The following is a 14,440-nucleotide window of genomic DNA, read 5'->3' as shown; positions in this document are numbered from 1 at the left end:
ACATAAGTTGATGAACTTGACTTGACGATATATATCGAAGAAGAATCAAACACCATCGGTGAGTCGGTGACACAATACCTCATAGATAATTGGCATTCAGAAATTTTCATTTGGATCAAATCACATGCATAGTTAACTTTAGTGAATATCCAATATAAGTTTTAATGAAATATCGGTCTATTGAATTCTCTTGGAAGTTGGATCAACAATAGCTACAGTTTTGTTTATTTCAGTAATCAGTATAGAACGAAAATGTACCAACTGATTCATAATTAACCTCAAGTCAATTCGGTTTGGATTCTTCAGTTCAAAATTTATTTCGGGTTATATACCCAAGTTTCGCGTCTTCAAGTTTTGGCTAAAGTGGGCTATCAGAGTCCAACTTAAACAGAAGCACACGCATGACATGTGAAAATCGCCAAGGCCGAGACCAAGTTGTTTCATTATTATAGGCCAAACCCATTAATCATCGTATTCGTAGGCCATATTAATATGGATTTGTGCTTTGGTAGACTCTGTTGTTGTCCATATATATTTTGATAGTTTGATGTTTTCTTTTTCTCCAATGATATATCACGTTAACACTAATGAACAGTACACACAAAGTTGTTGTCTTTGTATAAAAAGCAAATAATTTAGTCTCGTTTTGCATTCATAAGACAAACGTTTACCCATTGTGGAAAAAACGACGGGTAAATTTATTGAAAAAGGAGGTAATTTTATTAATTAACTAAAAAATGGTACGCTACAATTGATAATTCATTTGATGATTTGATGATTAACTAAAAGTTAAACATTTAAATACACAACCCTATATATATGTGTTTAGTGCGCGTCTTGGTAAATAGAAATATAGAATCAAAGAGTTTCTCAAATTAGTAATGTGTTAAGTCAATGGTGTAAAAGAAAAAAAAAATAATGACGAGAATTAAGAGCTCACTACAACACTGAGGCACAATGATTTTAATGGTTGTCGATTAACAAAAAGTATTGTTTAACTTTTCTTATAAAAAAAAACTTAACTGACTAACAAACTATGTTTAAAAGACGTAATATATTATCATATCCTTTACGTTTTTTCTTATAAAAAAAACTTAACTTTACGTTTCTAACATATTCTTAATTAAAATTACTGGAATGACTTACAGTTGTTTTTGATATTCTTTCCGTTTCAAAATATAAAATATTTTGAGTAAAAATACGTAAATTAAAAAATAATTACTTTAAAAAATTTAACTACTCATAAACAAATAAAACTGCATAAAAAAACTTCCAAAACATCGTATATATATTATGAAACGGAGAGATTAATATTTATTACTCGAGATGCAATCATTCAAGATGTAATAAGCTTACACGTGCGTGCCGTCATCACTTTCTTCATGGTCGCGGCCAATCACATGTGGCATCAATGAGTCTTTGACTCTTTGTAATGATAACGTTGACAAGTCCAAAACATCACACGTTACAATTTATAAGTTTGACAAAAAAAAAATATATTTAAAAAGAAAAAACAGATTTTAAACTTCAAAATCAGTCTAATTTTTAACATAAAATGAGTTTATGAACTAATTAGTTTTTAAAATCATTAGGTATTTATATTTTCTTGAAGAAATATGAGAGTTAATTAGTATTGAACTATACTAATGAACTTTAATTTTTGTTGAAGATACAATAGTTATCACACTAATTATTGGTTTCAAGATACAATAATTATCACACTAATTATTGGTTTTAATATACAATAATTTTTGTTTTAACTATACTAATTTTATGTCGAGAAAAAGTTTTCACACTAAGAAATATTATATTTTTTTATGGAAGTTTTTGTGTAATGCACACTAATCCTGCTTTGTCAAGGCATGATCTAAAAATTAGATCCCTAACTCTTTTGATGGTGAAGCAGTTTATAAAAGGAGCTTTTATGGATTTTACAATAAAATATTCAAACATATAACATTTTGTATGAAGTTAGTTTTGTTGTAAAATACAAATAACATTACACAACACACACACACAAACAAAAGAAAAAAAAAATCAGTCGACTCGACTGGTTATTGAGTACAATTCAGATTAATTGTTTCTTGGACAATTAAACCTCTTATATTCACCTCCTTTAAATTAATAAAATAAATCTTAATTAAGAAAACAAATTTGGTAGATCAATTAATTTTAAAATTGTTAATTCTCATATTATATTAAACCATACCTATTTTTGAATTTGACATATAATTTCGTTTAATCGTAAAATCTAAACCCTAACCATTTTTTGTAAACACACGCTAACTTTTGGAGGGCCATAATCAAAAAGAATAAATGGACTAAATTTTTGTGATTGTATGCAATAAAATGAGCTAAAGGCTCGAACTCGTGATGAGTAATCTTCACTACCATTCCTAACGCCACTAGACCAAATAAACTTTTGAGAAAATAATACCAAATTTTGTCTATAATATATAGGGCCGCAAACTGATCCTTTATTGGCTTGGTCTATGGACCGGTTCTGAGTGTAAACCGCGATTGCATGAATTTCGCAAAATACATGATCGTTTCCTAGTATTTCATAATTTTCATTTGAACTCCTTTGTACAGTTTCCATAATTAAAAACCCATGTTAAATGACTTCGCCTCTAGGACATCAAAGTGGTCCACGTACATTAATATTCTTCGTTGCAACGACAAACCCTATCTTAGCAAGTTAGCATATATATGCTAAGTTGCGAACAAGAACAACATATACATACACCCATTATATATCAAGTCAAAAAAGATGATCAAGTATATGAGTACTCTCGTACACGACAGAGTCGTATGACGTCATCTCGTAGTCCATTACATCAATCTCCATTAAACGCCTAACTTCCTGCTCGTCCCAAATCTGAATATTATCTTCTTCTTCACCACCGTCAATCTTCTGATCCATATTTGACTCTCTTTCTTCTTCTTTCTCGTTTACTTGATCACTGTTTCTGACTATTGGGTTCGACAAGATGTTCTTGATCCTATCCAGACTGTGTTGTCTAGATGAGATACCTTCGGCGAGCTTATTGAGGAGACGAGCGGATCCTGAGGAAGGATAGCTTTCCGTCGACGCTGACGTTGTCGTGGAAGTGCTGCCAGAGTCTTCGTTAGTGGTCCTGACGGTGAGGTGTTTGATCATGGGCTCGTGGGTCATCGGGTCGATTCCTTTTCTCGAAAGTCTTTTCTTGAGACAAGAGTTCCAGTGGTTCTTGATATCATTATCTGTTCGATTCTTCATCTGCCTCGCTATGGCTGCCCACCTTTAAATTTTCGAAAATAAAAACGAGAAGGTTTAGTATGCTTTTTATAGAGAAAAAATAAAAAAAGATCGGAAGATCCCAAATAAAAGTCAAATCAATCTCCAAACTCTGTGGAAAGGTCAATTTTTCTTAGCTCTAAATAATCGAATTGTATTGTACAGTATAATACTAATATCTTTAAAAAATACTCCATATATAGTATTGTGCATATAAACGTCAAAGTGATTAATCATGATTGAGAATCACAATATATTTTTATTTGTTACTAGTTATTATGACACTGTAGAGAGTCTTATGGTGATTAGCGTCATAGTGATAAATAACAATTTTTTTTTTCCAATCCATCGTGATTTAAATGAGAGTATTGATGCATATTTAATGCTATTTGCAGTAAATAAGTAAAGGATGTTATATCCAAACTAGGCAATACGTGACATTAACTATTAGTTTGTGATTAACGATGTTGATGTATAATATCCCTACAATTTAATGTTTATTATCTTCTGACATATGCAAATAATTCTCTGTTGTAATCCATATATGATCATGCACATGTCAAGGTTATTATAGTATCAAAGTAATTAATATAATAACTCTCTGTTGTAATATGTGGACTTTACCAACGTAACTATATGAAATATATAATATTCTGCATATAAATTGATCAAGAAAGTAACCTGTTTCCGACAGCCGCATGAAGTTTGATGATATCCTCTTCTTCTTGCGGAGTAAACTTGCCTCTTCTAATCCCAGGCCTTAGATAATTAAGCCACCTTAATCTGCAGCTCTTTCCACATCTCTTCAAACCTGTTTTTAAATTATTAGATTGTCAACTTTTTGTAGCACAAAAAAAAAAAAAAGAAGAGTTTTATTGTGAGATTTTGTAGTGGCAAACAAAAGAACCTACCACGAATTATACTTTTCAACAGTGGAGAATTTGAAAGCAAGGAAATTGTAAAGATTTTAACTTTTGGAGATTGGACTTTTAAAAAAGGATTTTTTACTGTCCTGTCACTAAGTATAAGTAACACTTGTCGATCTTGGGCACCGTTGATAGATTGCAATCATTTTTATACTACTACATCTTATGGATAGAGTTGGTATAAGTTTCTAATTGTGTAGATTCGGGAACGAATAAAATTAGCATTTACAAAATATATAAATCAATCATTCAGTACAAAGAAATATAAATTATAAAATAAGTTTTCGTTCTTCATTTGGCTGCAAAGATAATTAAAAAAAATATATATCATCAGAGCTAGATATTGAATCCAAAGAACATGGATTCGGCTATTTATTATAACTTCAGTATGTTGAAGAGAATCTCTGAATTTTTACGAAATTTCGGTGTATATATCAGTACTTTACTCATAGTCTCCTAATAATCCAAATGAGAACCTTCAGCAGTTCAGCAACAAATTAAATAGGGCAAAAGTACAAAAAATCTCAGAACAATTCAAAACAATTCAAAGACATACGACCAAGAATATTGTTCTTTTGATTACTACATGATCTTAATATAGTATGAAATGTTTAAGTATTTTGCTGCTTATATATATACACGCAATGACTTATTTTGACACGCAGTATATTATCTAGACTTCTAGAAACCCTTGTTCCAAAAAAGGAGAAGTAGAAAATATGTTCTAGCAAGCACAGTTTCACAAAAACACAACATGGAAATGTACTTCTCTATAATATATGTATATATGTATATGAAATTATTTATATATACCAGCTCTTATGGGGAGAGAGCGCCAATCACAGATGCCATGCTCGTTGATGTAAGCGACGAGCTTCTGGTCTTCCTCCGCCGTCCACTCTCCTCTCTTCATCCCGTCGACGTCGAACCACGTTGTCCTTCCCATTTTTCTCCGGCCAACCAAACTGTATTCTGTATCGTTATCAGAAATACAAACCAGTCCTATACTGCCACGTACGTTCGTTACCTCACGAGAGGACAATGTCGAAATAAAGTTAAGACTATTTATTTGTAAACGAGTCTTTCTCTCTCTCCAGACTTTTTACTCGTAGTAGAAGAATACTACTAGAATGGTCTCGAAAGAATTGAGTTAGTGGGATGTGTTATCCTAAGGGCTAATATATATAGGCTATTGTACGTAATTTATATAGCCCCCTCCGTTTTTGGCTTTATTCTACGTCCACCGTTGGATTTTATATCTGATTAACTCCTCGACGATTTTAGCCTTTTAATTTAGGGTACGACATATTTTTCCCTTTTCTTCGAATAGTAATTTCTCAAAGCACAAATGTTTGATTAATACCATATATATACCAAAATGACCAGATTTTGCCAAAATTACGTGTAACGACGAAAAATAAAATAAATAAACAATCTAATTAACGCCTTTTAAAAATCTTGCAACGGACGAAGTTTATATCCAACTTATAAAAAATGGAAATCAAACTTACAAAATCAAATGCAAGTCAAAATATAAAAGCTTTACTAAAAACTAAATGATAATTCTTCAGCACTTATATATTTTAGTCACACGTATTAATTCTTTAATTTAATATTAAATGAAGTCCATTCTAGAAACAAAAGTGGTTACTGCAGGTTAGATCTGACTTAGATCAAAAGTAAGAAATGGTAGGGTTGTGATACTATTATCCCCCACATAGTTTACACACAGGTGTGAATACTGAATAGTATTAGTACGCAGTAATTATACCAATAAATAATTGGGAAATTTAGCAAAAGAGTAGGTGCCAATTAAATTTTTGTGGGACGACGTGGCTCTCAGCGTGTCACTGCAGGCGTGCTTAGATTAGAAGGCATGGTCATACTGGGTGAGTAACAAAAATAAAGTTAAAGATAATTGTTATTGTTATTCTAAATGATCCAATCAGGCAACCAGAAAAAAAAAAGGAAAAAAAACAGCTTTTTATTGTATTTTTTTTTTTTTTTGATAAAAGCTTTTTATTGTATTCCTCCGTTTTTTTACCTTAAAACAAGAAAATTTCTAACCTTCAAATTGTTGAGTAGTTCTTTATTTTCAGTTTTATTTTTATATTTCAATCATATTACTATATTTTACCTCCAACTAATTGTTTACTCTAAAACCATGAGTCACGCCCCAAGTCATGTATCAAACGATCGATGTTCACATTTATCGTCTTTCTTTATCAACTATTATTTCTCATACAAAAAAAAAGGAATGGTCCATTGACTACGAAAAGACCGGTGTTTCTTGGTCGAATCCGTCTTTGAGAAATCTATTTGCTCTCTTATCCTTTTCATCAATCCTCATTCACACTTCTCGGTCTCGCATTTGCTACGTGAATACGTCTCATAATCATTGTTAGATTATTCAACGTTTTGCGATATATTTTTCAGTTAAGAGTGATTACTGATTAAGTTGGGGGAAAAAACTAATTTCTATAAAACGGATATAGCTGGAAAATATGTAAAGTATTCCACATGTGTCTTTAGATGATGGAAACTATACCCTTATTTTCATTTTCCCCTTTCCATCCTCATTTCTTCTCTAATTATATTAGAAGCTTACCAATCTGAGCCCTTCAAATAATTCTAGAGAAATTGAGCATAGAAATATATTAAATTTACTGTTTCATTCTTTCTAGGATATACTTTTTCTTCATAAAATATTTAACAAAATACCCATTATGCAAAAAGATGATAAATAAGATAAAAAAAAGTCTTGGAGGTTGATTTTTTTATTTATAGAAATATTTGCATTATTTTTGGAGTTTTAAGATTTGTTTAAGAAAAGAAGCATAGTTCTTTTTTTAAAATATAGAAATGGATATATACATCTTTAATAGTATGCTTTCTCCTTATATTTCAATTATATATATATATATATATGTGTGTGTGTGTATATATTTTCTTCTGTATTTGTACTTTTCATTTGTATTTGGTATTGTTGTTCCTCGTTTTCAAAATCACTTTTCTATCTCTTCCGGACAAAGATAAGCACTTCTGAAAGCAGTGCTTTGTTGTTGGTTTTAAGCTGTTGTTATCTTCTTTTATACGTACAATAGCTACAAACAGATCTAGACAATGGCGATACGGGTCTCTCTTCTCTCTTCATAATTAAAAAATTTTCATTTAGTTTTGGACCGCATCAAATATATAAAAAACTGGATTAATATGCTAGTAACTAGTTTGTGACCAACAAAACAAATAGTATAGACAATCAAATACGATTATGTATCGTTTGTGTGACCCATGCTCAACATTATGATTTATATTGTCGTCTGTCTAATTTCGGGGTGCGTAATTTGTTTTTATTAGGTTTACATAAATACTATATGGATGAAAACGATGATTAAATAATTCGGAAAAAAATATAACTGAACGAAAGTAATATATCAAACTGGGGACGAGCCATATTTATGTTTACAAAGTCTGGATTCCTAGCTATAATAATACTCGTAACTTATGTCTCTTACATATTAAATTATTACGTCCCAACATGGATACTTTTATGGCGAGAATAAGTAAATGTAAATGGTTTAGATTGGTGGGTCCCAACATGCATACTTCTGTTTACATTTACATTTACATAATAAGCATATGGTGAGAATAAGTAAATGTAAATGTAAATTAGTCAACATGCATGTAGTTGTTTTCTTCTTCTACGTACAATAGCCACAAACATAAACCATTTACATTGACGTTTACTTATTCTCACAGTAGTTGACTAATTTCAGATTTTGGATCAGTTTTAGTTTCTTGTCAAATCGTTTTAGGGGAATACTAGCATGTGATCTATCATCTATGTAACATATAAGGAAATAAGAAGATAGAGATATTTCCGACCATACTAGCTATTCCTAAAACGTACATACACGTCTCACTCCATAAAGGTGTTTTATTTTATTTTATTTTATTTTTATATAATTGTATTTATTTATTTGTGGTCCATATATGATAGTACACAAGTCAACGACTCCTCAATCATCTCAAATAATTTTGTAAATTTTTAAGCTACAACTATTATGTATTTTTTTCAGTTTTGCCCTCCCTCCATATATACATGGCTATCCATTCAATTCGATCGATAGGAAAAATGGAATATGGGATGTTTTCGATGAATGGCTGCATAGTGATTAAAGTAGATTAGACAGATGTCTCCTAAAACTACAATATATCATCATCACTAATTGTGCGTAAGAGTTTACTAACTTACTAATACTATGATACGTAAAATAACAAATTCATCGTAAAAAACAAAATTAAAGGATCGATGGAGCATACTTGAATTATTATTTTTATTTTTGTTGTGATTTCACATTGACTTTATTATAGTTGAACCCGCGTTAATCATCGTTCTCACTGTTGTCTACACGCTACGTGTAATAAATCCACGATTTTTTATTTGTTTTGGAGTTAAAAACAATGCTTTATTAATTGACATGTGCTTAAATGACTCGTTCGGTGAAACGTCACGTGCTTGAAAAAAAGATTACACATTTTTCAGAATAATTGAGATGAAGTTTCACACTTATGTTTATTGATTTATGTACGTACCTTCGCTGCTGTTAACAAAACTGTCATGTCATCATTCATTTCTTGTTTGAATCATTTTGATCATGTAAAGAGAACATAAATACTACGCGGTTAGAAGGCAATTTTCATGACGCGTAAAATGCCCCCGCATTTAATACCAATGTCTCTCTTGATGCTATTTTATCAGCAAACATGTTTGACGCATTTAGTTAGTTTAAGATTTCTATATACAAATTTTTAAAAATATAACTTTTTCTAAATATATTTTCTATAAAATATTAATAAATTATAAAATGAATTTTACTAATAAAAAACATTATCTAAATATGATAAAAATAGTAAAAACATTTTTTTATTATTGAAAGCTGAAAACGTCACTGAAAATCAGATACAAAAAATCGTTAAAACATCACTTAAAATTAAACAGAAGAAATATGATTCAACTATCGTTAATTAATTTTAAATATTAACAAAAAAATCGCATAATAACATAAATATAAATATGTCACAAGACCAAAAAAAAAGAGGAAAAAAAACGGAAGTCACATGAAGGGTTTGTAGAAATCCCAAAACATTTGAGTCTTGAGATATGATCCTGAATGTCTGAATCTTTTAAATCTGTGGCTGAAATTGAAAAACAAAAACGAATTAAAACATGAAAAAGAAACAAGATAAGGTTGATGTTGTTGGTTGTGACTTGTGAGTCTCTCTTGTGATCTCTTATGCTAGTCCCATGTGGAGTAACATGATAGGCCTGAAATATATAGAGATATTTCATTTCAAAAGTCGATTATTACTTATATAATAAATATCAATGTTTATCCGAATTTGTGCGAACAAATTTGCCAAAACAGGTAAAAAAAAGTTGAAAGTACAAATAACTGTTTTTTTGTGTGTGTGGAGATGCAGTGATCGAGATATCTATCCATACGTGAAAAGGATGTATCAACTTTGTTTACTATATAAATGTATACATATTGATATCAGGTCCATGTTGTGTATACATTAATATTTATATCGGTTCAAGCTTCTTTAATATGTTAATCACAGTTTCTTTTACGTATGTGGACGTAAAGAAGTATGAAACTAATAATTATGAAATGAAGGTATTCAACTTTTGAAAACGCCATTTATGTATAAAACATACCATCATATTATTTTTAACAAAATAATAAGAAAACTTTAACGAATTTAGTAATATATATGTATATATATATATAAATTAAAAATACTATTACCCTCTTAAGTATTTGATACCCGAATTTACTCTGTATGCTTCTGATAACCAGGATTTAAGATGAAATCGAGAGTATAACGAATGAAAAAGGATAAAATTCCTTCAGAAAAAAAGATAAAATTTAATTCACATTCATTTTTTTTAGATGAATCTGAGAGGATGGCATATATTTTTATATTATCATTCAGTTGTTTTTTATTTTTATTTTTGGCGTCTCATTCAGTTGTTTTAAGAAAACTAGAAATCTCAAACATATATATTTTTTTTCAACTCGTGATATGTCAGAGACGTTCTGAATAGTATTTAAGTCTTATATGCCCTACAGGCTACATGTTTTCAGTTGTATATTGCGAAACAATTTTTTTTTATCAAAACATATTGCGTAATCATATATTCTTATGTAATATATTGAGTAATCATTCATATATGTAACTTTTCAATAATATAAAAAAACTTATAAGTTCGTGCATTATTAAGATATTTGAATTTATATATACATTTTTTGAAATATATTTGGTTCTACCATTTTAATTTTGCTTATTTAAAAATTTAGTCCTTACAAAATTGCACTAAAAGCAATAAGTAAAATATCTTAAATTAAAAGCATCAATTTTTTTTTATAGAAACTAATTAATTCTACTTAAATTACTTATTAATAGCAAATTTCTTTTCTATTTACGAGTCCCAAAATAAAAAAAATAGAAAAATCAATCATTAAACTGTATACAGTGAAAAATAAACAATCAGTTAAATTAAATAATTATATATCAAACAAAACAATAATAGTATTATTTTAAATAAATAAAAAAAATTATTTTGATTAATTATACATTATACAAACAGTTATAATTCATAATTTAAGTGTTTTATCCTGATAAAATTATAATACTTTAAGAATAATTTATAATTGTATCACCGCTTAAATATTAAAAATACTTAAAATTAAAAATATATAATTTTATTACTAAATTAAATACCTCTAAAATCAAACATTATTATAAATAAAATTAAATAATTGTCTCGTGGTGTAGCACAGGTTAAATCCTAGTGAGTTTTTTTTTTGTCAATCAAACATTAAATTAGAAAATAACTCCAAGATTGGTTGCCCAAACCGGAGGAGAAGAGTTTACAAAAAATATTTCTGAAACTAAAAATCTCGATGAACGAGCAAGACAGTCGGCTCTGACATTCGACGTACGTTGGATCCTGGTGAGGGAGAAGGTGGGAAGAACTGATTTGTAGTGGCTGAAATCATCTAGAAGATTGGAGAAAACGGACCACTCATCTGGATCATGCACCATCGCCACCAACTCCGCACAATCCGTCTCATAGGCATGGCAGAAAATACCAGCATTCTGTAGAGACTCCATCTCCCATATCAGTGCTTGTAACTCCGAATGAAGGGGAAAGCTTTGGCCTCCTCCCATAATAATTTATTATTAGTCGCCTGATTAATAACATCAATTGGCTCAGCCGCCGATCCCCCAAAAACTTTTTTATTCCTAACCTTCCAAATTGACCATAAAATCCAAGGTAAGCGATAACAAATGTCTGAAACTCTCGTCTGAGAAGATGCCCGCTAGAAATAAAATCCAAATTCGAATATACTGAACCATATGGAAATCCATCAGGAAGTAGCAAAACCGAAGACAACTCCCATATCCTACGCGAGTGAGGACACTCAAAGAGAGCATGATTAATAGTCTCAACCACAGAATCACATCGCTTGCAGATGGTATCACACCGCACACCCCGATAAGCAATCCGCCCCAGCACTGGTAGAGAACCGGAAGCAATCTGCCAGAAAAAATGTTGAACCTTTGGGGGAACTTCAAGTTTCCAGGCTTGTGCTCGAAGGGCCATACACGATGGTCCATACTCAACTTCCTTTTTTAAATCTCGTGCAAGCCGATAGCCCGATTTTACCGTATATTTCCCAGATTTTGTGTAATGCCAAATTAACCTATCTGATTTAAAAGACTGACTGACCGTCATACTCAAAATTATCGGGATTTCCTCCGGATTCATGAACTCCTCGAGAATAGGCAAATACCAATCCTTAGTAATAGGGTTAATTAAATGATTCACCATTAAATTAGGGTGTAACACCTTCCCATGACCAGAAGCTGGCCTCGGTGGATTATCCGGTATCCAAAGGTCTCTCCATACAGAAGTATTACAGCCAGAGCCTATCACCACTCTTGCCCCATGTTCCACCAAACCTTTTGTTGAGTAAATACTCCGCCAAGCAAAAGAGGGGGAGTATGGTTTTTTAGTCATAAAGGGATGTTTATTCCTAAAATATCGACCTCGCATTACCCTAGCCATTAAGGACGTTGGGTAGTGAATTAACCGCCAATACTGTTTAGCAAGCATCGCATCATTAAAATGCTCTAGGGCACGGAAACCCAACCCTTCGTCACATTTATCCGTACACAATTTGTCCCAAGCTACCCAATGTAATCCACGTGCTTTGTCATTAGACTTCCACTAGAACCTTGCAATGGCACTTGTGAGCTTAGAAGTCAGCTCCTACGGCAGTTTATAACATGACATAACATGGGTTGGGAGGGCCAACACAACTGATTTAATCATAACTTCCTTGCCCCCTTTCGTTAAATATTTTGCAGACCAACCATTCACACGATCATCAAGACGATCATTAACATAGCTGAAAACCTTAGTTCTCGAGCCCAGTAGATTCTCAGGAATACCCAAATAAGAACCCATACCGCCTTCCATAGAAATACCAATAACAGATTTTAACTGAATTCTAGTATCAGGCGGAACCCTCTTGCCAAACATAATGGAAGACTTCGCCAGATTAACCTCTTGCCCCGAAGCTCTGCCATAATTACCTATTATCTCCATAACGGTTTGACATTTTGTCGCCTCGGCTTTACAGAAGAACAGGCTATCATCCGCAAACAGCAAATGCGAAATGGTGGGGCAGTCCTGAGCCAGAGTAATGCCCGTAATTTTCTTTTCCCGTTCAGCCTTCTTGATATTGGCAATCAACACCTCTATGCAAAGTATAAACAAATACGGGGAAAGGGGGTCCCCCTGACGCAAACCCCTCTTTGGTAAAATAGCACTATGAGGTTGACCATTAAGACGAACTCTATACGAGACAGAGGAGACACACCACATAATCCAGGAAATCCATTTGTAATCAAAACCCATCCGAACCATGACCGCTTCCAGAAAATCCCATTCAACACGATCATATGCATTACTCATATCCGTTTTGAAAGCTAGAAATTCTGATCTACACCGTTGATTAGTATTTAACCCATGAAACATTTCCTGGGCAACTAGAATATTATCTGTTATTAATCGACCAGAGACAAAGGCCGATTGGGTTTCTGAGACAAGAGACGGCAAAAACCTTTTCAACCGAAAACACAAGACTTTAGAAATAATCTTATAGCTAACATTACAGAAACTAATCGCCCGAAACTCCGCCATCCGCTGAGGTCTCTCAACCTTTGGAATTAGACAAATATTTGTCTCATTTAAGCGAGGATCAAAACAACCCGTACGAAAAAACTCTTTAACCAGAGCTACCAAATCCCCCTTTAATGAGGACCAAAAGCAAAACCCTCTTTTTCCCTAAATTAACACCATCCAAAGCATTACTAACAGCTCCCAAAAACAAATCAAATTGGGGTGGAGGAGAAGTACCTTGTATAGAAACATCTGCACAACCTTGGTTCACTAGAACATCTTCCCCCTTACCCGTCCCAGAATCCACCTTCACCATGGGATCACCATCCGGATATTCTCCCTCCTCCAGCAGATCATCTGTTTCTTCATCAAAATCTGAAACCACCGAAGCTTTACCATCCCCTGCCTGATGAGAACCCCCATATCCATATCCATTGTAGAACCATTCAACGTTGCAGCCTCTGTAACCGCAGAATCAATACCCTGGTACCTCCTCTCACTACTAGTGCTCTTAGCCTTATACAGCGGCTTGGACCACACCGGACCACCACCCTTTTTATTAAGATGGAAGACAGCACCATGACCAAGGAACTCCCCACCAGCAGACTGAAATCCACTCTTACTCCTGGAATCACTAGTTTCCATACCAAACTGCCTCCTTTGACCCCACACTAGAGCCTAATGTATCTCCTGCTGACGAGAACTGTAGCCACCAAAATCACCAGCCCCAAAACCTAGTGAGTTTTTAAATCGTCGGCAAGTTTATAATCTACTAGTTATTAAATTAATTAAGTCATAAATGCCACAGTGAGTGAGCGCATAACGATCACGTGACTAACGTGGAGTGGGAGTGATATAAAGGAAAAGGCGCGTTTTACATGTGTCCAATGCTGTCGTTTTCCCCATCTCTGGACCTCACTCACGTACGTATACTGTATACATATTTTTTTCCATACACAATTGTCCTTTAATTATGAT

The 14,440-nt window shown here is 32.5% G+C and overlaps 2 protein-coding genes across 2 annotated transcripts; both read right to left on the bottom strand.

Annotated features, from left to right (window-relative positions):
• Window positions 1–2,598: 2,598 nt before the first annotated feature.
• LOC104756216 (transcription factor MYB34-like) lies at window positions 2,599–5,380 on the bottom strand. Its single transcript, XM_010478764.3, has 3 exons — window positions 5,017–5,380; window positions 3,959–4,088; window positions 2,599–3,281 (listed from the first exon to the last, which is right to left on the bottom strand). Exons 1-3 carry the CDS (start codon window positions 5,147–5,149, stop codon window positions 2,762–2,764), a joined length of 783 nt encoding a protein of 260 aa, XP_010477066.2. The 5' UTR covers window positions 5,150–5,380; the 3' UTR covers window positions 2,599–2,761.
• Window positions 5,381–11,393: 6,013 nt separating this feature from the next.
• Window positions 11,394–13,483, bottom strand: LOC147946668 (uncharacterized). Its single transcript, XM_087507199.1, has 3 exons — window positions 12,652–13,483; window positions 11,624–12,237; window positions 11,394–11,522 (listed from the first exon to the last, which is right to left on the bottom strand). Exons 1-3 carry the CDS (start codon window positions 13,481–13,483, stop codon window positions 11,394–11,396), a joined length of 1,575 nt encoding a protein of 524 aa, XP_087363325.1.
• Window positions 13,484–14,440: the final 957 nt, after the last annotated feature.

The sequence above is a fragment of the Camelina sativa genome, chromosome 3, assembly GCF_030686135.1.
Source record: "Camelina sativa cultivar CO46 ecotype springtype chromosome 3, ASM3068613v1".
NCBI classification, from domain to species: Eukaryota; Viridiplantae; Streptophyta; class Magnoliopsida; order Brassicales; family Brassicaceae; genus Camelina; species Camelina sativa.
The sequence above is the reverse complement of the archived record's forward strand: the minus strand, read 5'-3'. Positions and strand labels throughout refer to the sequence as shown.